Genomic DNA, 24,122 nt, shown 5'->3' with positions numbered 1-24,122 from the left:
CTCCACACCCCTTTAGGGGTACATATAGATCTTCATATTAAAAGACAGCCATAAAATGTACAAAGAAGAGAACTGTTACTTTCTCCTCTTGTTATTTGGGTGTTCTTGAACTCATGGTAATCCCCTTCCTCCACCCTGAGTGATGGGACTACAGGCCTAAACCACCACCATATTTAGCAAATTATTTTTAATGTAAACATAATGATCTGGGTGTGGTGATACACACTTAGAATTCTAGCAATCAGGAGACTGAGACAGGAAGATTTAGAGTAAGAGGCCAGCTTGGACTATATACTAATATTCAGTCCCATACAAACATTACAATCATATTCTTAAATGTTATGCTGTATCTATGCACACACACACACACACACACACACACACACACACACACACACACACATATGCTATATACATATACTAACAAAGATGGTTGTTAAAGTAACTTGTAGAGATGGTAAAAGTTGAGATAATATAAAAGTAAAATATCAAAGTTTATAATTTATATTTGAGGTCATGGGAAAGACATTTTGGAATAGAAGAACTATAGACTAGGCTGGCTAGCTTTGCCCGTGTCTGACCCCAGAGGACAGCCCCTTAAGTGTGTCTGGGTCTCAGTTTCATGTCCTTCACCCTTTTGAAGCAGCAAGTCCTCTAAAAGGGTAAGTTGGTTTTCGATTCTTGTTTTTTGTAAACATGATTTCTAAGGGAGTATCTAATGGGAAGCACTGGGTATATGGCATGCCCTGGGACTGCCTAAGAAACATTAGGGCATTCATCTAACTGCCGATAGCACAAGCATTAGTTCTTATAATGTTAAAATGGTTTGTTCTTTTTTTTTTTGGGGGGGGGGGGTTTCGAGACAGGGTTTCTCTGTGTAGCTTTGCGCCTTTCCTGGAACTCACTTGGTAGCCCAGGCTGGCCTCGAACTCATAGAGATCTGCCTGGCTCTGCCTCCCGAGTGCTGGGATTAAAGGCGTGCGCCACCACCGCCCGGCTAAAATGTATTTTTAAGAAGCCTAACGTACCAATTTGATGTTTTGTTTCAATATTTAGGATTGTTTGGATAGATTCGACGATTTACAAATACCCTCAGTTAAACGTCCTAAAAACTCAAAATCCAGATCAAGACTTTTAGGCAAGAGTCCAGATGATTCCTATAACCAGGCAAAACACTGCACACGACCATCCACCGCTCCAGAGTCTAACAAGCGACGGGAAAGTGTCACCGGGAAATTCGCAAGTCCTCGGATGGTCTCGGCGGGCTTAGTTCATATCCATGACACCACCCCAGAGTATGACATACGGAAAGTGAGGTCCAAAAGAAAATTAAAAGAGAATATTGAAAAACGTCCGCTCATTTATGATATTATCCAGATGTTAGACACTGCAGAATAATACGTGAGGCCACCAGTCAGAATATAATTTCTCCATTAACAAAATGGTTTGGAGATCTATCCTTGTGAGTGATAGAAGTCAACAACGAAATTTCATCTTGTTAGACCATTTTGTTATGATTAAAATGAAAAATAAACACATTCTGTGTAAACGTGTTTTTGTTTATAAACCTCCCAGAACAAACTAAAAATTGTATATACAGTTGATGTTCATTAGCAGAGCTTTGCAGGCCAGTCTTTGCCTCTCGGGGTGAACTGGTCGTTAGCTCCCCCAGCATTTGTGGTACCTGGTTACTCCTGCCTGCCCAGGTCACCAGTTCTCCATTTGCAGCTGTCTGTGCTTAGCAACTAAACTTTACTTAGCTCTAGTTAAATTTTGAGATTCAGCAGTCTACACTTCTCTGAGCCGATAGAAAGAATGCAGGCACTTATTTTATTGAGTGACGGATCCAGGCTAAAAGCCAAAAGGAACAGTGAGAAAAGCCCTGAGCTAGCAAAAACGAGATGTGCTCCCACCATTCAGAAAGGAAGCGCTGTTACCACTCTTAAAGACTCCAGAAAATGGAGAACCAGCTGCTGCCAGGAGTATCAGGAGTGAGGTCAACTGTGAGAAGTGCCTCCCACCACCACTAACATCAAAACAACAAAAAGACTTTAGCCATTTCTGCCCTAGATGCCAGAGAAACACGCTATGCATGAGAAATGCAGTTCCAGTGAGGCAGAGGAGAGCGAAGATATGAACTGAGAGGTAGCAGGTAAAGAGAAACACCACGTGCCGGCTTTAGCAAAGATAGATTTCCTAGAGAAATCTCAAACTCCTGTGCCTCACTAGAACTATGACAGCATTGTCATGGCTGTGTTTCTAACATTTCACCACGTAAATCTCTCAAGTTTTCCATACAACAAAACTCTAACATTCCCCCTCAAGTAAGATCCTCCTGTCTCTGAACTGGGGTTCAGCTTTTCACAGCCACCGGACTCAAACTCAACACTGTCTTGTCGTAGAGCTTAAGACCGATAGCTTTTGGACCAGACTTCATCATCAGCTCTTATTAGCTCATGAGCAGACCTTGTGGCTTATCAGCCTCCATAATCTTGTGAGACAACTGTTTAAATGTCTACATATGTATGGATATTGCATGTTTTATATGTGCACATAAACATATACACACTCTAATTCCTAACATACCTACAGTAGGACCTCTGACAACCCCATCCACCTTTGGCAGATTATACATGCAGGACCTTCCCAGATTCAGAGATGCTAAGGCATGAAGTGCGATAACCTACATCGCCCACTATGGCAGCTGTTCTCAGTGCTCCCACAGTCCTACCCTCCCCCTCCTCCACCTGCCCACTCCAATTTCGCTCCCCTTCACTTTCCATCTCGGCAGGTCTTGGTAGCCCTGTGATAAGAGCAGCCCTAACATTGACTCTTGAGGCAGGGGTACAGCCAACAAACATAAACAGAATCTCTTCAAACTGCCTGCCTATTTAGTCTTAGACAATCATTTTATAACTTCCAATATAACAGTCATATAGATTAAGAAAACCAACTGACATAGACCCCCACTGATTACAACTCAAACTACGAAACATTTTTGAGAGTGTGCTAGTCTGGATGACAAACATGCCCTGTAGGCCCATGTATCTGAACACTCAGCTGGTGGTGGGGATGCTGTGTGGGGAGCCTCGCTGGAGGAAGTTACTGGGGTGCTTTCAGAGTTTACAGTCTTGCCCCATAGCTGACCCTCTCTTCCTGTGTGTGGAGCTGAAATGTGATCTTAGCTCTCTGCTCCTGCTGCCCTGCTTTCCTCGTCATGGGCAACAAGCCCTCCAGCCGCAACTCTTCCTTACTCACTGTTGATCACGGTGTTTCATCACAGTAACCAAAGTGACTAATGCACACATCTCCTGCTAAGGAGGCAATACCATTAACAACTGCATGGTCTTATAGGTTTGCTCCACTACAGAAATAATCATATCAAAGGCCGGGATGCCATGCATCTCTAACATCTACTCAAGATTGCCTACAGTTTATTAGGTTATTTAACTTATGTTTGAAAAGAGACCTTCTCTTAGCAAACCAAATTAGAATCTGTATTCTAGCTTTGTTAAGTCACACAAAATAAAGACATGTTCAATTTAATAAATTTTTATTGAGCTCCCACAGGGTGCATGAATTAAGGATCTATAACTTACACAGGTAGAAAAGTGTTACTTTAGCCCCTCCCTTTTAAGATGCAAACTGCATCTTCTCTTTATATTTCAAGTGAATTATTTAAGGTGAGCAAGGCTCAGTTTGATGTTACCATATGTAAAAGGGATAGTACAAACATTTTCCCTTCTCCAAAAAAAGGACTTTGTACCAGAATAAACCAGTCTGTTCATCTAACAATAGCTGATCAAAAAGGCTAGAAACTCCGGAAGAAAAGATGTTCCTGGAAGCACTGTCCTCGGAGGAAGGGCTCATTCCCAGAGGACAGCAGGACGTAGAAGGAAACTAGTTGGCTCAAAAATCACACTGAGATCCAGAAAGTACCAGTCACAGCTTAGAGAGAGAAAAGGAAAACAAACAAACAGACAAACAAAAACCAGATGACACTAACTGTAGCTGGATTCCAATTCTGATGTCGAAGTCGGGAAGGGACTCTGATCTGAGCAGAGGGGATGAATCCACGCCCCATGAGCAGAGTGGTTTTCACTGGTCAGCTCTCCAGGTCACCAACTGTATTTTCAAGTCTAGGCCTGGCGTTTGGACCTAACCACACAGAAGGAAAGCAGCAAGGAGAAGCTGTCAGGTATAGAGGACATGAAATGATTTGGCAACCCTAGAACTCCCAGTCTGGGTCTTTGTCGTCAGGAAACTCGCACTCCAGCTCACTCCACGGTGACGCTGGTGGCAGTGCCAGTGATGGCCTGTTATAAGCAGGTGGCAGCAGGGACAGGATGGAATCCTGGCTTTCTTCTTTCATCTGTTAAAGAAACTTAAAATAGTAATGCAGGCACACAGAGTCAACACAAACTTTATTATCAATAAATAACTTTTAAGAAGTTATAAAACTTTAAAATTAGTTTTAGGTCTTTTTCCTATAAATGCCTCCAATTCTGATAATCAGAAGACGGAAAGACTTAAAAGCTAACTAAACCACTTTTAATGGAATTATTCTGCCCTGTCATTAATTCCGGGAAGTCAAGACACCAGTTTTAAGTTAATGAAAACACAGAGTGTGTAACATGATACACTGCTTTCACTCATCTGACTGTGAAGACTAAAGGTCTTTCGGGTATTCTATCATTAGGGCCGTCAAGGGCAGAGGTGCGAAAGGCGTTGGAACTCACTACACCCGAAGACCTGAGTCCATCCCTGGGGTTCACACGGTAGAAGGAGAGAATGACTTCTGCACGTTGTCCTCTGACCCCCATGTGCATGAATGTAACACCCAAGTACGCACACACAATCGAAGATGTCGGAAATTAAACTAATAAAAATGTTTCCTTGCTTTAATGCTATCTTATAGGAAAGTTATTAGTAAAACTTGATGAAGTCAACAAAATAATGGTTTTAAAAAAGTAATATTTTCAAATATTTAAGATAATGGACATAGACCAGCTCACCTGCTTGAAGAATACATGGGACAATAAACTGCTTGCTGATGGCCTGAAATTTTTGAAAAAGTTATTAGAAAATAAAACCTAATATTAGAATGTAGATTTTTTTTTTTTTTTTAATTTTGCAATACCATTCAGTTCTACATATCAGCCACGGATTCCCTTGTTCTCCCCCCTCCCATCCCCCTCACCTTCCCCCCAGCCCCCCCCCCTCCATTCCCATCTCCTCCAGGGCAAAGCCTTCCCCACAGACTGAGGTCAACCTGGTAGACTCAGTCCAGGTAGGTCTAGTCCCCTCCTCCCAGGCCGAGCCAAGCAATCCTGCATAGGCCCCAGGTTTCAAACAGCCAACTCATGCAATGAGCACAGGATTTTTTTTTAGGTATATAATTACATTAGAAATGAGGTTTAGAACTATAAAGCTCAACACTAAAAAGTCAGAAAGAGAAAAGGACATAGATTAGAAGTAATTCTTAGCAACAGCCTGGACTGATGGGAGGAGACAATTCTGGAAATTCTCTTAAATTAGTCCATACTCAACTTTTACTGTACACATACTATTTACTAGGAACTACGCCAGGAAGAAGGTTCTAAGAACAATAAGATTCCTTATCTTCTTTCCACAATGCTAAAGCTAGCATCTCAGTCTTTAAAATCCTATTTATGTCAGTACGCTAGAAGGACACCATTTAGACTGCTTAGAGGTGTCTACACGTGCCTTAACGTGGACACGAAGAACAAGTGACTTGAAGATGGCGGCTGCCTGGGTACCGTGCGGCCACCAATGAAGCCCACCTCCTGTGATCTGGAACCCCGCGTTCTTCATCCTTGCTTATCACTGACTTGTTCTTAGCACTGATAGTCTCTAGATGAAGTTTTTGATCAAAAGATGTAAATTTCATGAGAAGGGTAATATCACAAAACTTCTAGAAGATATAAAGCACATATGTTTTGTGCCATTTGGAGGTGACCAGTGTTACCTTTTCTCGGGATCTTGCTGCAAACACAGTTGCACCAGGCTTAAGAAGGCAGGAGAGAACGTTTTTGTGGATGGCGTGTGGAGCCGGTCACTATTGACTGTGTGAGTTCCAGTCGAGACAAGCACGCTCTCGCCAATCCCGGAGTCTACTCCTGACTGGGAATTTCTCATTCTAGAGTCTGACTGTAGAAAAATACTGATATCCAGTGGGCTATATGGAGGACCTTTCAGTTTCTGTAATAGCATCTGGGGAAAGAAAAACATTTTTAAGTGCTTTATAGGTAAAACATTTAGACAAAAATGATAGTAAGTCTCTAGAGTCTACAACAAACGTGTTCAGTGGAAGTTATCTAGACCTAAGAAAGCTATCAAAGTGAGGCTCAGGGAGTTCAGAAGCATTACCTGAGTCCTGTGCATGTCCTGGAATGGGACCTGCCCACTGGCTAATTCACATGCTGTGATCCCAACACTGTAAATATCTGACTTCACATTATATCCATGTAAATCCTGTAAACACAATTTGAAGGCCTTAGTACAAATAATCAAGAGTGGCATACAGATGTCTTCTTGATAAGGGATGGTAAACAATGGAAAACGAACCCCCACAGCACAAAATCAAGATCTACCTAATAAAAGCTCTCACAATTAAAATTCCTAACACAATTTTGAGAAAAGGTCTTGTGGCAGCCATTCACCAAAAAACAAGGACACAACTGTCCTATAGTCAAACTCAAAGACATTTGAGACGCACAGACAACCCAATGCAAGAGCCACACCTGACCTGTCTCAGCAGTTCTGGACTCAGCCACGGCTGCACTGATGTGCTGAACTGTGGGAAATCAAACACAGCCCTATGCCTCTGTCCGTGCTTAACCAAACTATGCAGATGGGACAGGCCAGAGAGGGTCACCAGGCCATCACCAGAAATGAGGATATGGCTGGCTTTAAAACTCCTAGAACAAAAAGAAACAATCCTAAGTACTAGGAATCTGGCCAATGAAGAGTGACTAAAAGTCTGGTGAGAACACATCTCTATATTCCCTTGGGAAGTAAATACCCTTTATAAAACAGCAGTGTACAATACGTACTTAAAATACATGCCATTTCCAAGGAGTCGAAGAACTCCTTAGGTACTTAATACAGTATCAGAACATGGGGGTATCACAAAGCTACATGTTTGGAATTGGTAGAATTCTTTAAGAAATGAAATGGAATTATTTACTTTGCTATATTTTAGGCTGCACTGAAGCATACCATTATTATATCAGGTTAAATACAATGCAATAGAAGCCTCTGTGGGATAACATCACTTATAAAGATATGTCCGATTAAAGTTCCTTTAACTGTCCTATAGATTACGCAAGAGCCTTACTTTTCCATCTAAAACACTAACTTTGGACACTAATAGGGTGGCGCAGCCCATAATATCTCAATTTAAGTACAGTCAGTTAGGCATCCTCAGCCAGATGCTGCTGAAAAACAAGCGGGACAGGCCAGAGGTTAAGGAGACGGAGACAGGAGCACAAGTCTACTCAAAGTTCTCCGCGATGGAAAACGAGCTCAGAAGAGCGCAGGGCCGGTACGCGGGGTGTGCTCTGCAGGACTGCCCACTCAGCTAAAGAAAGGGCTGTTATAACTCACCTAGGACAAAACCAGGACATTAGCTGGAAAACCGGGAAAGAAGCTCATCTTCCCAAAAAGAACAAAGTCCCAGCTGATAATCTGGCTCCCACTCAGACAAGCACTCTGCAAGTGCCACACCAGCACACATAATGTAGTGTGAGCAGTTTTGGTGAACAGACCTGAATGGTAGGCACCAGCGTTACCCACTGGTCCCCCTTCAATCTTCATTCACAAATGTCTTATCCCCCTTTTCTAACACTTAGCTGCTCTTTACTAACGTGGCCCTGACGACTGCTTTTCAAGTTCTTTCACTTGTGTGGAGTGTGAGCAAGCACATACCTATGGATACAGCCATTCTGGTGCAGGTAGTTCAACCCTCGTACTGCTCCAAAGAGGATGCTCCTTATTAAAGTTTCACTCATCCCATCAGGAAAGTAGGTCCTCAGGAGCTGACTTGCAGAGCCTGCAAGAAAGCCCTGACATATTCAGATGAACACTTGAACTGTTTGAAATATTCCTTTCAGTCATAAGGAGACAAACACACATCCGTTACCTTTTGAGTCTAGCGATTTTCCCATGCAGATACAATTTTCCTTCATGAGTTACCACCACCACCACCACCACGCGGTGCTGGGCTTAGATCTAGGACCTCACATGCTAGGTGAGCATACTATCCATTTTTTAATTTTAAGGTAGAATCTCATTAAGTTGCCGAGGTTGGCCTTGAACTTATTCTGTAGCTCAGGCAGGCCTTGACTTGTGATCCTCCTGTCTCAGCCCCGCCCCCTCCGGTAGCTTATAGTTGCATGCCACCAGACCTGTCTTGAAATCTTTAATCCTAACCCTTAATCCCACTCCCCCTAGCTTCCTCCCTGCTTTTATTTGGAGGAGGGGCTGGGAATATAGCTCAGAGGTACAGCATTTGCCTACCCTGCTCAAGGCCCTGGGTTTCAACCAACCATAGTCTCTCATACACATCCCATGTGCGTGAACATGTGCGCACACATGCGCGCGCGCGCGCGCACACACACACACACACACACACACACACACACACACACACAAGCTTTAGTGACTTGTTAAAGGTAAGAGAATATTTTTCAGTTTGCTGAATAAAAAAATGTGCATTGTATATGTCATTTTAAATCCAGAAGTAATTCACACGAGCTTTTCTAAAGACTCTAAGAATCCATTCACTTATTTATTCAGCACACGTATTGAACAGTGTGTTATCTAAGCACCTAGGGATATCACGATAGAACACATAAATGACTACCTCCTTCAAGAAGCCCAAGTGAGAGAGCTGGGCACACGTGATGTTGACAGTACAGTGACGTCAGTTCACAGTGCAGTGAAGCAGAGGCAAAGACAGTGAGTATGCTTATGTGGGGAATTACTTCTGCTCGTAAAACAACAGCTCTCTGTACCAAGAGAGCAAAGAAAACTGAGAGGAGGGACCATGTGTGCCAAGACACAGAACTTTGAGAGAATCAGTGGTGGTTTAATGGATCACATAGAACATAAAGCAGAAATAGATGATGAAATCTAGACTTGGCCACTAAATTATAAATGGAAAGTAGTGAATGATAGATACAAGACACCACACGTTTTTACAATGACAGCATCCAGGTTAAGCAAGCAGTTGTTTGACTTAAAACCATTTCTTACCATAGGCCATAAATGGAGAAATAACCCAAAGCCAGCTGCCAACAGTGAAAACTGTCCAGTAAGTGGTGATATTGGGGTGTTGGAAAAAGTGCGATAGGATCACTGCTCTCTAGGATAAACGTACAAGAGAAAAGACATTTAAAAGTCACCTTTTTTCTCACAATAGCAGTGGTTGTGGCTAATACTTAAGGGACCGTGTTGGCTTTTGCTTCTAAATTTCATGGCTACTCCAGAAAACACATGACACTGATTTGTGTTTCGTAAGGTGCTTTTACAATGTAGAAAGCCTCTCCAGAAGCACACCATGAAAGAAGACTGTGAACTGAGTCTGCCTCCAAAGGGAATTCATCTAAAGACGTAAGTGTCTGTTGTAGAAATGGTTAAAAACACATAAAAATGAGGACAAAGGATGTCAGTGCTAACACCACATCATGGAGAATCACTGTAAAACATTCTAGCATAGTTTCTGCCAGCCTTTTTGTCTATTGTATGTATGTATGTATGTGTGTGTGTGTGTGTGTGTGTGTGTGTGTGTGTGTGTGTGTATGTATGTATGTATCTATCTATCTATCTATCTATCTATCTATCTATCTATCTATCTGCACATACAAATGCTTTCACACTTACTATTTATTTACTTTATCCAGGGAAGGCCTGCACACGGCCCAGCACACAGCTGGAGGCCAGAGGCCAGCCTGCAGGAGCAAGGCTTGTCTTTGCATCCTGCGGGCTCCAAGCACCAAACTCAGGTCAGGAGGCTTGGAATCAGCACCCTCGCTTGCTAAGCTATCTCCTGACCCCCACATAAATATTTTAGAAATTGAGATGACAGCAAAATAAAAAATGTCCTTTGTTAAAAAAAAAACTATTAAAAAACAAGAAAATAATTTTAAATGCCTGCAATGTGATCCTATTAAAATGTATCAATTCTGAGGTTAATTTTGCTTAAATGATAGAAAATAAACTCCTATGTTTTCTGTCTGTCTGTCTGCCTCTCTCTCTCTTACTATTTGTCATTAGACTGGCTGAGGGTGTGGTCAGTCCCCAGCGTAGTACTGAAACATGCCAATCACTTGAAGGAATTCACAGTATTTATCGAAGTTGACTATATTTGATGTATCAGGTAATGCATCTCGCTTCCATGTGTTCTTTCCAATCTGGTAACTGCATGGTTTTATTAAATCCACTTTCTCTAAGGGAACTATCAGTTACAGATGCAGCCTTCTCAAATCGACACTACAGCCAACACGCCCTTCCTTTACACATACCTGTAAAGCTTTCAGACGCTCTTCAGTGCAGTTTTCCAGGTTTGTGATTTTGATAGTTACCAGTGTTCCTGTAGGAGTGTGCCGTGCAAGGTGAACAGAGGTCAGGTTGTCAAACCCTCTTCCTGAAATCAGACATGAAACCCACGGTAACAATCAAAACAGAAAAGAATCGATTCTGTGTACTTTAGCAAAATTTAAAATCCCTGCTCTTCAAAAACCACAAAGCAAATGAAAAGGCTCAAACAGCCTAGAACTTAAACACCTAACTCACCAACATGTCAACCCAGACCATTCCCAGCTACCAGTGAGGGTAGGCCTCACTGCTGCTAGGGAAGACAGGGTCCTCCACCTCTAGGCGATGCGGCCTGGCTCTCAGCAAGAGAAAGGTCACTACCACCCAGCGAGGGTCGGCCCCACTGCTGCTTGGGAAGGTGCAACCCTCCACCTCTGGGCAACGTGGCCGGGCTGTCAGCAGTTTTCCATGGTAAAGCACAGGTCTCGACCCCTATGGCTCAAACTGCCTGCTAATATTATGATCCAGACATGACCCTTACTTCAATACATTGTGTCCCCTTCTTGACTTTTTTAATGTTATTTTTATTAATTCTTTGAGAATTTCATAAGTGTGTCTTGGTCATATTTAGCCCCCAACTCCTCCTATGTCCACTCTCAAAAAGACATTAAACATTCTTTTCTTTCTACCACCCTTGTCTTCCTGTCCACTCAGCCTGAGCTCCCTCCTTGACTTTCTAGTCATCCACCTTAAGGAAACTTCTTGGGAATAACTAAAAGAGTTATATAACTTGTTGGACAGGTTTTGCACAAAGGGTCACAAGCCATGCATTTGCAGGTCTCACGCTTTCCTTCTACTGAGTTGGAGCTGCTCAGACTCAACGTCTTGAAGAAGGTTATGAAGCAGGCATTAGAAAGCACTCTATGAGCTTTGATGAAGATCCTTCCACCCCCAACACAGACACACACAGTACAGGTCAGCACATCATGATGCCTGACAAACCTGAATGAAGGTCTGTGTGCCACACAGTAAGCAGTTACTATGTTTAGACTCTAGTCACCTGCTCTGAGTTCACTTTTATTTATCAATGCCTTTCTTTTATCAATATTAAAATTTTACTTGGGAATTGAAATGTTCTTATCAGGAAGCAGTGTGTGTGTGTGTGTAAATAAATATTTATTTTTAAATGAATATATATATATTATATATATGAAATATTAGACATATAATATATAAATACATTTTATAATATATAAAAATATAAAGAAAATAAGCCACTGACTGAAAATATTAACAATGTTTATATCTGATAAGATTTTCATTCAGAAAATATAAGGAACTCATAATTCTCTAAGACAGCAAGCAATTCACTAAAAAAACAGTACTAGGCATGTGAAAAGATGCTTAAGCTAGAGAAAGGTACATTAAAGCCACCCATACCACTCCATACCTATAGTAACTGCTAAAGTTATGACTTGACGAACCAATTGTCATGTAGGCAAATAGCAGAATGTTATTCAGCAATCTCCAGCCTCTCCTTACAGTCCCTGGCAACTGCCGATCTGCCTGTTGTTTATCACAGAGAGGGCACCAGAAAGATGGAGCCTTCGTGCTTAGCTTCTTTTACTTAGCACAAGGCTTCTGAGATTCACCATGTATCTGATTTCCCCTGTTGCTCAGTAAAAATGTATTCTACGGCAACATCACAGGTACTTTATGCATTCATGGGTGGGGGTACTTGAGTTACTTTGTTCCTGGTGACTATAAATAGTTTCCCCAACCATTCCTACACAGGTCCTTAAGAAGGCACATCTTCCTCTCTTTTTGGCAAATATCTGCATATGAGGTTGCCAGGTCATGTGGTAAATACAGGTTTGAACTTCTGAGTTGCCAAATTGTTTCCTAATGTGGCTGAACTATTTTTGCATTCTTAGATACAATGCATGAGAGCTGTAACTGCTTGGCTCATTCACTTCTCAAAGCCTCTACGGTATCAGTCCATAAACTGATCAATCCTTTCATGACATGTTCAAAGCTCCACGTGATCACAGGGAACCAATCCTTCTTCAACAGAACTTATGCAGCAAGGCCCATGTCTGTGGCAGGCATACCCAAGCATACACATGCGATGCACTGCCAAGGCTGATTCCAGTCCAGGCTTTGACTCTGGTTACTCAGCCTCTTCTGGTTTCTCCTAAGCCTTTTCTTCTGGCCAACAATTCTGGGAGTTAGCAATATTGTTTTTGTTTTTTTAAAAAGGGCCCTGGCCCCTTGAAGAAGTCAGCCCCTTCTGCCATTGTCCTTGACTCCAGAGGTGGTCTGATGCTGCCTTCCCTGCTCTGTTACTGGGTGATGACCTAAATTAGTTCATTCCTTTCCATCCACCACATTAGGGAATAATCACCACACTAAAAGGCAGAAGTAATCCTAAGTCAGTATTCAAAGCTTGGGGTAGACATCATCCTTTAATGGGCAGGCTCCTTTAATAGAGCTGCACTCCAATGCCCTCTAGTGCCTGAAAAAGCACTGTTCTATGTGTTCATCTACCAGAGATGGACCTCAAGTCATAGAGCTTTTTCACATCCTCACACCTAACACAGTTTTTAGTGATTAATAAATGCTCCTGAATGTTCAGAGTAAATGCTTTACAAATATAAAGCTATAAACAAGAACTGATTTCATTCTGTACTTAAATAAGAATGATTTGTACAACTGAAAATTTGGATAAAAATATAAAGTATATAAAATATAAATTAGCAAGTAATTGAGTTAAGTGTCATGACTGAAAAGACTTCTATGACCTGCTTTCAATTTCTGCCCTGTAAAATTAAACCCATAAAGCTAGAAATTTCCTAAAAAAATATACAAATAAGTACTTAGATTATCTAATGTCCTCTTTTTTCTACATAACTTCAGTAGAAAAGTAAAACCAGACAGAAGTCTTAAAATGTGAGATTATTTTCAGACAGACATAAAATGCATTAGACTTATCTAACAGACCCTGTTAAAATCCAGTTTTACGCTGTAGGTGACAACAGAGAAAGACACGCCCATAAAATAATCTTGATGCCATCAGCTCATTTCCAGCGTGAAGAGGCAGTGATGTGAAATCCAGGATCGTTACCTATTTCCACTTGCAGTTCATAGTGAGAAACATTAGTGGAACGTATCACTTCCTCGGCTCTAGCAGATGGAGGTGACCAGGAAATGGCTGGCTCATCAACCTGCATTTTTTCAAGACAAAAAGAAAACAGGATAAACACCATTAGTTCCCCAATTTGGTCCCCCTATCCCAATAGACAATACTGACAGTCATCAGGAAGTTTCTGGAAGGTGCTTGAAGAGGCTGATTTAAGATCTAGAAGGAATTTACCACTGGCTAACTGATGTCAAAGAGATTTCAGCCTGAAGAGGAAGAAAGAAATGCTTTCCATCTCAATTTCCAATAAAACTTCTTGATGGGTCTAAGAACGGATGGTAACTGTTAAGTGTTCAAGGGAGGAATTCCAAGGACCTGTGAGGGATATTCCAGGCTTGCGTTCTTGCTTCAGTCTGAGGTCTATGCTCTGTGTTAACAGTCAACTTCACAGTCTATTAAGATAGCCGAAGAAGTCTTTCATATGATGAAATGAAGGAAGAGGAAGGTCAAAAGGAAACATAGCCTAAGGAGATGGGAGCTCAGGTCTCCTGCCTGAGGGTGCCCACAGCAGTGAGGTCTCACGGGGTGCTGTGGATCAGAGTCAAGTTTGCATCTAAATATAGACTCCGTCAAATATCACATACAAAGCAGAAAGAGGAGGCCTAACCTGCTGGCATAATGACAGCAACAAGGATCTCCTAAAGGACACCAGGACTCCAAAGGACACCTAGAAGCCTATACAGGAACTAGCAGGTGGCAAGAATCTTGTTACTGCCTCCGATGAGGCAAGAGGGGAAACAACATTACTACATGTTAGGAATCGTGCTAACTCCTTTTCGTACCCAACTCTTCAATCAGGAGAAACAGGTAGGGTTTGAAGCTAATAGATGGAGTTATACAGACAGTGGCAGGTATATTTCCTAAACTCGAGAGCAGACTGCTAACTATTTATGGTTAAACATCAATAAAGGTGGATGGTATGCAAGAAGAATCAAAAAGTGGAAGAGAAATTCTAGCACACAAGTGAAAATAAGCCCAATGTGGGGGTGGGATGTTCCTTCAGAACAGGAAACACTCAGATATAAGTGTACAAAGAGAACACACAGGAAAAGGAAGGTTGTATAACAGTGTCTAAAATTTAAAGTGCTATCAACCTGTAAGGGCAGAGACACAAAACACCCAGGTTTATTTTCATAACTTAAAAAATGGCATGGGGCAGAGACAGCTCAGTGGTTAAGAACATTGGCTGCTCTTCTAGAGGACCCAAGTTCGATTCCCAGCACACACATGGCAGCTCACAACTGTCTGTAACTCCAGTTCCAGGGGATCCAATGCTCTCTTCTAGCCGCTGAAGGCACTTCACCTATGTTGTACACAGACGTACACGGCAGGCTAAACACCCATACACATAAAATAAATTTTCTAAAAGAAAGAAAAATGACATTACATTACCGCATGATAGGCTGAGATCAGCTGACCAGCCTGCCTCTAATCCCCTCCATTTAGTGCATGAGGGAAAAAGTCTTCTTAAAGCAAGACAGAGTATAGACGTTACAAGCAAACATTCGAAGCGGAGTGTCTTTCCGTTTGCTAGTGTTTTGTTTTTGTTTGAGACAGGGTCTACACTGTAGCCCAAACTGACCTTGAACTTACACTTCTCCTGCCCCCGACTATGTACTGCTGGATTGTAATCTCTGAGTACATGCTGAACGGCCAAGCCCTCTCAAGAGCAGCTGTACTTCCGGCCCCCGTCCTGCTTTCTCCTGCTCTGCTTTTCCTTCCTTGCTTTTCTTTTCTTTCTTTCTTTTTAAGGAAAGGTCTCACTTCCTAGCCCAGACTGGCCTTGAACCTGTGGCAATCCTCCTGTCTCATCTTACGAGGGTTAGGAGTACAGACATGAGCCACCATAGCTGGCAACAGACCCAATTTTCAAAAAGTAGAACACTGCAAAGCGGTGAGTTTGATGCTTCTGCCTCGAAGAGGCTGAGATCAAATTAACAGGTGAAATATGAGCCCTGAAGAAAAAGTCATGGTGATCGCAAGAAGACAGCAGCATGGGGTTTATGGAGACTGAATCATCTCAAACTGACCTCACTTCTCCTAGTGACATAATGACCAGAGAACTGAGAAGCAAAATCACGGCAGGCTCCCTGTCCTAGCTCATCTGTTGCTGTGATAAAATATGAAAGCAAATTTGGGAAGCGAGGGTTACTTTGCCATACAGTTCCAAAGAGATAGTCCACTATGGCAGCAGAAGCAGGACCTCAGCTCACACACTGCATTAGAGGTCAGGAAGCAGAAGCAGAGCAGAAAGTGAGACCAGGCCATAAGACCTCAAGGCCCACCCACAGCGACGTATTTCTTCCTCAAGGCTCTACCTCCTAAGGTCTCAAACAGTACTACCAGTTGAGGACCAAGTGTTCAAACACGTGAGCTTACAAGAATACTTCACATTCAAACCACAACCATCTTTATCCCAGTAGGTTCTTTAATGGCTTCCTGAAGATGCTTAATTTAAGAAGAAAAATCTGAGCTGGGTGGTGGTAGCACACGCCTTTAACCCCAGCACTTGGGAGGCAGAGGCAGGCAGATCTCTGTGAGTTAGAGGCCAGCCTGGTCTACAGAGTGAGTTCCAGAACAGTCAGGGCTACACAGAAAAACCCTGTCTTGAAAACCTAAGACAAACAAAACACAACAAAAAAAAGAAGAAAAATCTGGTAGATCTCTCTAAAAAACTTGACAAAAAAATGTGAGAGTCAAAGTTATATTTTAAGTTTTATTTACTATGCCTAAGAGATACACGAAACAAAAATGTCTCTGATCTGCAAGCCTCTTGCCCAAGGACCGACAGTTCCTGAAATGCTGGAGGCTGTTGTAATGGGAGATAACAAGACACATGTTTTTTACTCCCCTAAACAAGTTTGTTTGACCCATCTGCACTGGATGTATCACATGCGGGTGGGAGGTTCATGGGCAGGAAACTCGTTAGGATGTATGCTTGCCCCTGATTGGACCTGATGGAAAGTACTGAAGTTGCTGCAAACCTTGATTCAGGGCCATTTCCCAGGAACCTAGGAATGGACTTGGCCAAAGTCCATCTACCTAGCCAGTATTTAATTAAAGCTTGCTTCAAATTTGGCTTTAAACTATGGTACTGGTCTTCTTCTCGATCAGTAGTTTTAACAATGACTGTTCACCGGTTTGGTTTTTAAACCTTGTAGGGAAGTCTGTTCTTCATCTCAGGGCAGAAACTGTATTTAGTCAGCAAACCTAAGTAAGGTATAGTCTTATTAGCCAAGCTGTTTAGATGAATGTACTTTAGCATCATTAGGCTTAAGTGACATGTCATGGAAAACAAAGTCATAATTAGAAGTTTTATAGTTTATAATGGGACACAAGTGCCAGATGTCCAAGTACTTGGATTTGCATCTTTTTAATCCAACATTTTATCTGGGCTGACAAAAAGCTACAAGTCACCAACAGAAGACAACGGACAGTGTTCTTAAGCAGTGACTCAGGAGGGCCCTGGAAGCCTTTTCCAATCACTAGGCACCAGTTTTCAGCAGGGCTCAACTCACATTACAGAACTTCTCCAGTTTGTTTCTCCACAGGAGACTTCAAATTACACCTCTGCTTACTTCAAGATTTTTGTCTAACTTAAAATGTAAAAGGGCTCCAACCCAGAGGTTAGGACACCAGCATGGAAATTTCCAGAGTTTCAGGTCTCAGTAACAGCATGAGACAAGTCAACCTGAAGTCCTACTACACACAAGGGCAGGGACCTTGAAGATAGAATGGTGACTAAAAATGGCAATGGTTAGTCAGTCCTGAGAAAAATTAAAAGCAAAAAGCAAAAATAACTGCAATTACCTTATGTTGTAACAAATTTTTCAAAGCAGGTTGCACTATATAGTAAACATTACTGTATAAATTAAGGATTAAGTAGAGTAAAGATTTCAGAGACATATTACCAAGTGTGTCCCTTTAACTATTTCTACTATGTCAGACACTGTTTAGAAGACACAAAGATGAGTAGGACAAGCATGGCCCTGACATGGGGACCAAGTTACAGTTGAAGAGACACAGGCCTCGAGCACTGTCAGATGATGCCGTCACAACTGTTCTAGGAAGTGCCTGAGACAGCTGACAGTACAGTGAAGTAAAAGTCTAAGAGAGAGAGTGACAGATGTGCAGTTTGAACCAACTCTTAACGCATGAGGAGAAATTTCAGGGAAGGCAAAAACAAGGGGATTTCAAGCAGAGAGAAGAGCAGGTACCCAGTAAGAAAGGAAACTCAAAAACTGGTCCTATACCACACCATCGAGAGTCTGTATCATGCTAAGAAATCTGGACTCTCTCCCACTGGCTTCAAAGTGGCGTGAGCAGACGTCTGGGAACAGAACTGAGGGCTGGTGTGAGTACTGTGGGAGAGACTGCATGTGTACAGTCTTCAGGCAATGACTCTATACCCAACAGGCCAGGCAGGAGATGAGATGGAGGAGTAGTACTCCTGCTCCCGAGGGGAGGGGCGAGGTAGCGTGAGGAGAACTCCAAAGTTTGTAGTATGAGTGACTAATAGTCAGCCTTTCACTAGCCAAAGTGAGAAGTACAGGGCTGGGAAGATTTGCACGCAGATTAAAGTTTCACTCAAATCAGTAGAAACCCTGAGAAAAAATCTAATGGGATGGCTTCTGTAGAAAATCCCAGAGCCCAGGAAAGAGAATGTCTGGTGATCACCACGGTCCTCTTAAAACACCAGAGGCAGCTCATGAGACCTCCGCAACCCAAACCCCAGGAAGAGATAACGCTGCTCAGAGAGCGGGTTGAGAAGAGGTCAGTTAGAGACTCTCGGAGACCAGCCCGAGGAAGAGGATGGAGTGACACAGAGTCACAGGATGAGAGCACTGAAGAAGGCACAGGAGGAGCGTCAGCTGCGTCCCACCGTCTGCTTACCAGGTGCTGATGGACACTGCTCTCAGACTGTTTCTCGGGTCTGAGTGATTCAACTCGAGTTCGTGAAGCACAGAAACAATCCTGGAAGTGAGAGATGCATTAGGTTAGTGAAGAGTGTGGCACACACATGCACTGGCTTACGTACACAAAAAGACCTGGTATCGGGACTGGAAGCCCAGATGGAGGCACTCACGGGATGGGGCGGAGCACCCAGGTGCACAGAAAGCTGACTCTTACACTTGTGCTTAATGCCAGCTCTGCTCCTTGCCTTCCTTCACTAGAGGTTACAAATCTATTTTTAACTTCTAAGTCTTCCAGAACCTCAGAAATTATTCTGCTGTATCCAATATTTTTATTTGTTCCTCAGACTGTTTTCTTGAATGTAGGAACCATGTTTTCCTACATTAAACCATTTATTTAATTATAAACACACTGAATATGTCTGTAACCAATTCTGTTTCTTAAGGTGACAAGTTGAACTCAAAGCAAATTAAGAGACTTGCTTCTATTACCAAAATGGGCATTTTCCTGAATATCAACTCATGGTTACTATCAGCCATTACCTATAATCAAATGCAATACCTACATGTTGTCTATCCTATCAGCAATTAGTGGAATGATACTGGTCAATTTAGGAAGAAAGAAATCAAAAGGAAAGTGTAAGCACATTGTGTGAGACTTTTATAATATAAGATTTCAAGCACCTCATCCACACTCACATCCACGAGCACTCACACACAGCATCAAGTGAGCCTCAGAGCCCACCCACGTCTACTCACACTGATTGCCAGTTCCTTCAAAGTAAACAAACCTTTCTTTTAGAATATACCAAAATTTCTCGACAATCAAACTAGTGTTTTTCGGCTAGGCCAATCTACTAATTATTTTACACTAAATTTAGCACTCTGAATATCAGTGTCCTCATCACTCAGATAAAGGAACTAACGAAAAGGGCATCATACATCTTTTCTCACTTGCAAAATGATGTAAAAGTGTCAGTCTTAAAATTCCTTTCGGACAGGGGTCAACCAGTGATGGTGGTGTGTGGTCAGGGTTTGGGCTGTTCTAGTTTCCACTTCCGCACTGGGGATGGCTGCTTTTGAGCTGCCAGGGCAGACAAGCACTGCCATGTTACATCTGTGGCCTTTACAAAAAGCATTTGCCGACCCTGCTTTAAATAGTGAAGCATTTCAATAACTGTTCCAGATATACACACTTAAAATGTGTTCTCTATTTTCCATATAATGCCACTGCAGTCTCCTAACTTCGAGTCCTACCTCCCAGCCTGGCTGGTGGAGTAGGATGATGGCAGGCATTGAGTCTGAACCCTGGCTCTAATTTTCGGCAACCATGAGCAAACTCAAATGCTGCTGCCTGTCCTGCCAAGCTCCCACAGTTCTAAAGAGCAAGATCACTGTCTTAACATCAAAACCCTTTTTTCAAATACTGTATTGTATATGGCAGAAAGAAAGTCCTCAAGCTACTTAACCTAAAGCAGATGTCATGTACCTAATATACAAATATATTCCTCTGTAGCTCACATGATGCAATGATTCATTTTTTTTGTCTAATTAAGTCAAAGGTTTACTTTAAATGCCATCTTACCTGCCTTGGGACACATGGAAAGTTAGAAAAGGGATTTTTTTTTTGAAGTTTTAAAAGATAATGCATAGCTTATTAGATAAAATTGGAATCTAAAAAAAATATACGAGAAAAAATTGGTTTGGGACAAAGAATTGTAATAATGAGTATATTTAAAAAGAAAGTGTAGAAGAACCTCTTTTGAAAAAGACAAAACTCATTAGTTTACAACATCCTCGAGGCCACACATCACTGGGTCAAAACATCTCAGAGCTTAAACCTGAATGACTTTTGTTCCAGAGCTAACTAACTCCGATGGTATAAAGTTATAACAAAACTTACCAAAAGAGACATTGAATCGCTTTAGTTCACAGAAAGTGACAAAATTCCATCTATTTCAACGAAGATTTTTGCTTTATTTTCAAGGTGCAGCTATATCCCACTATAAAAACAAAAGCAAAATTATTTAGGTTTACATAAACTCTTGAACTAGATGCTATAACTTATCAGGTATTTAGGCATCTGCTCATTGACACAGGACCACTGACGCCCCTGAGGCATCTTCAATAGCACTGTTCTGAACGGCCTCCAAAAGGCAGAAAGAAAGCTGCAGAGTTTCTTACTCCCTCCAAAGCCTTAAGACACCACCTCTCTCCTATCTTTTCCGCCCTGAACAAACATGAAGGCATTACAGAGAAGTAACTTTGGACCCTCTTTATACACGTGGTGCCACTTACCAATAACTCCACAGAATCTCTAAGGATTCCATTTACAAGTAAACTGAGAATCTCCAAAGACTGCTGACTCATCACCTACTCACTCACTCGGGACCAGGAGTCACAAAGCAGGACTCACAATGGGCTAAAATGAGTGAGTTCCTGTTGCCATGTGTTTAAAAAGAGGCTTCTTAGTTTTCATATGACGTTTTTCATAGGTCGAATCTTTTTACTTTGATTTTTAGTTCTCAACTGTATTCAACCTAGCATGTACTGACAGACACAAAATGATGCATATTATTTTGCAAACAACTCCTGTCCATGTTCATTAAGAGAGTCAGAATTTTAGCATGGTAACTTCTTCAGATTCAAGGAGCTACAAAACCACCACCAAGATTTTCTGGGTCTTCTCCAATAGTGAAGGCAAATATTTGTAGTGGTTGCTCCCTTCTCAACAGCCTCTCTTGAAACTGGGTTTCACTACTTCATTTTAGTCAAATCCCATATTTGATCAAGGCATCTACAACTAGCTAAGAAAAATGACAAAAGGAAGTGTTCATAGGCCGTAAAGGTTACAAAGCATCATCCATTTCACTGCTGAGGGAAGAAATGAATTCTCTCAGGGTCCCCACTACAGCCAAAGGCAGAGAAAGGGAAAGAAGGGCCGGAAAATTTCGGACTATTTCGTCACCGGCCAAGCGTTACTATCAATTTAAGGCAGGTGGGGGGTGGCGGGCGGGGTGTGAAGAAAGCTGTTCCCGTGCAGCCCACCCTCCAGGACGACCGAGATCAAATGAATCTATACATTTTATATAACACTCTGTATGTAAAACACAAGCGGAAGCCAGGTGGTGTCGCAGGCCTTTAAACCCGGCACTCAGAGGCAGAGGCAGAGGGATCTCTGTGAGTTCGAGGACAGTCTGGTCTACAGAGTGAGTTCCGGGACAGCCGGGGCTACACAGAAAAACCCTGTCTCGGAAAACCAAACAAATAAAAAAACACGTGCAACAAGGTAAGACAAAATGTTGAGGCTTATCTGGAAAGCAAGCTGGTGCTGTCAGAATAGCTGAAAATATTCACAGCCTGTGACCTAGTAAAAGCTCGCTTTCATCCATCTGTTCTAAGAAGATATCCAAATAATGAAAGAAACCGCATACAGGACGTTTGTATTCACGCCACAGGCTTAGGCACTATGGACCAGACAGTAACCCACATGGTGCCCTGTCCTCTAGCTGCTGACTTTACCTGAGGCAGAAAGATGCTGTGATTAACTTCATTTTAATAATAATAACCATGGTTACCGTGATTCTCTACCTCCTTTCCACTTAGTATCAGCAAGTTGTTACTGAGTTTGTTGCTTTAAACTATGAAACAATTTGAGGAAAAAAAGTTCAGGTCACAATCTTCTAGAACTGTTACTACCAAAAGGATTGTTTCTGTGGGGCGGTTTAATCTCAGAAGTTTTCGCCTTGGAAATACCAGACCATGAACAGTTAGACATTTTGAGATCAAGGCAGCAGTTGTACCTGACAAAGGAACGGAGTGAAAGATTTTCGGTTAGTTTTCACTATTACCTATTACACTATGATTTTAAAAGGTAAAAGCAAAAAAAGCAACAAAAAAAGAAAAGAAAAAAGCTTGTTGAGGCTTTATGGAACATGTCTTTAATTCCAGCATTCAAGAGGCTGGGACAGAAGCAGGCGGGTCCTCTTGAGTTCTAGGCCAATCAGGGCTACCTACCTAGTGAGACCTTGTCTTTAAAATATGAGTGTGTGTGTGTGTGTGTGTGTGTGTGTGTGTGTGTGTGTGTGTGTGTATGCACACCTGCACTCCTAAATGCATAAAGTACCTCGGTACAGTCCCTTGCAGAGGTACCTAAAAAGCTATTACAATGAAGCTTTATAAATAATCTAATTTGTTCCATAACATAGACGTGCATATCCATAGCCTTTCATTTGAAAGGTTAACACTTTAAGCGGACCCCAAAGGGCCTACGTACTTACAGGAGTTGGGTTTTGAGTTACTTAATCTAGGCATTCAAAAGTCTACTGTTTCAAGAAATGCTAACAAAACAAAAAACAAAAAACAAACAAAAAACCCTGCCAATTCTCTTTGTTAAGCTTCAAAATTACTGTAATTCTCAAGGTGATCTTGAGATCTCATAAAATCTTAACAAAGATCATAGCGACGCGCACAGCTCAGTAGAAATTTCCAAAGTTAGTATCATGACTCATGGTTTCAACAAATATTTACGGAGTGTCAAACACTGTGCCATGAAGATACTGTCACAAACCGTCACCAAGTTTGGAGGAAAGACATTTGACACAACAAACCCACGAGAGGAAAACACAAGACCACATGTAGGTACTGAAGACAAAACGACGCCTGGGCATTTAATTTTGGAAAAGGTCCCTTCGAAGTCTCCGAGCAGACAGAACTGGGGGCCAGAGGGTGTCCTCCCGGGCTTGGGAAGTCGCCAGGCCTGTGTGCACCACCAAAGGTGAGAGCCAGGGGAGCGGGACCGCGGCGGCTGGGCTCCTGCCCCTGGCACCGCCGCTGGGCACTCGGGCACCTCGGCCCCAGGGCTGGCACGCGCGGTGCGGGCTCGCGCGGGGACTCCGGCCACGGCTCGGCCGGTCGCGCCAGCTCGGGTGGGGAGCCGCGGCGGCGAGACTGGCCTGGCAGGCTTCCGCTGTGCACCTACCGAGTTGTGCTCCCCGTGCCCCCCAACCCGGGTCCGCGCACCATCCCCTGCCCGCCTGCCTCCCCTCATTACCTCGGCTGCGACCAAGGCCAGCGACTCCAGGCGGCGGGCGCGGAGGGGAGGCGACGCGTGCGAGCCCCGGGACCTGCCTCGAGGAGAGCCGAGGCAAGAACACTAGGCCCGCTTCCAGCGCGGGCCTCAGGGCGCAGAAGTGCAGCACGGCCGCGACAAGGCCCGTTGGCCTGGACCTCTGCCCTAGCCCGGGGCAACGGGCCGGGACGGGATTCGCCCCACCCCGGCGGGGTCGGGGCCCGCCGCTCCGCCCCGCCGCGCCTCCAGCTTCCAGCTCGGTAGGGAGGTGGGGCCTTCGGGCTGTAGGCGGGACTGAAAGGGAACTACAGTTCCCGGCGGGCCGTGCGCTAGGGTCGCGAAGGCTGCTGGGAAAGTGGGTCTCCTAGCTTCCCTAGCT

General features: G+C 43.0%; 2 protein-coding genes across 2 annotated transcripts in view; one reads left to right on the top strand and one right to left on the bottom strand.

The window, feature by feature from the left end:
• Positions 1–3,956, top strand: part of C2cd6 (C2 calcium dependent domain containing 6) — a 92,266-nt gene extending 88,310 nt beyond the window's left edge. Inside the window, exon 19 of the mRNA XM_052749538.1 lies at positions 1,057–3,956. Within this exon, the coding sequence (XP_052605498.1) occupies positions 1,057–1,398 (342 nt within the window). The 3' untranslated portion in view covers positions 1,399–3,956. The remainder of the gene's footprint in view (positions 1–1,056) is intronic.
• Positions 3,537–23,991, bottom strand: Stradb (STE20 related adaptor beta). The gene is made up of 12 exons (XM_052749537.1): positions 23,726–23,991; positions 20,576–20,675; positions 18,653–18,733; positions 13,685–13,784; positions 10,548–10,669; positions 9,280–9,388; positions 7,951–8,074; positions 6,770–6,941; positions 6,391–6,495; positions 5,990–6,234; positions 5,016–5,058; positions 3,537–4,372 (listed from the first exon to the last, which is right to left on the bottom strand). The coding sequence occupies exons 2-12, from the start codon at positions 20,585–20,587 to the stop codon at positions 4,229–4,231; spliced, it is 1,257 nt and encodes a 418-aa protein (XP_052605497.1). The 5' UTR covers positions 20,588–20,675; positions 23,726–23,991; the 3' UTR covers positions 3,537–4,228.
• Positions 23,992–24,122: the final 131 nt, after the last annotated feature.

Source organism: Peromyscus californicus, unplaced genomic scaffold, assembly GCF_007827085.1.
Source record: "Peromyscus californicus insignis strain IS unplaced genomic scaffold, ASM782708v3 Scaffold_21__1_contigs__length_65335640, whole genome shotgun sequence".
Classification (NCBI taxonomy): domain Eukaryota; kingdom Metazoa; phylum Chordata; class Mammalia; order Rodentia; family Cricetidae; genus Peromyscus; species Peromyscus californicus.
The sequence above is the reverse complement of the archived record's forward strand: the minus strand, read 5'-3'. Positions and strand labels throughout refer to the sequence as shown.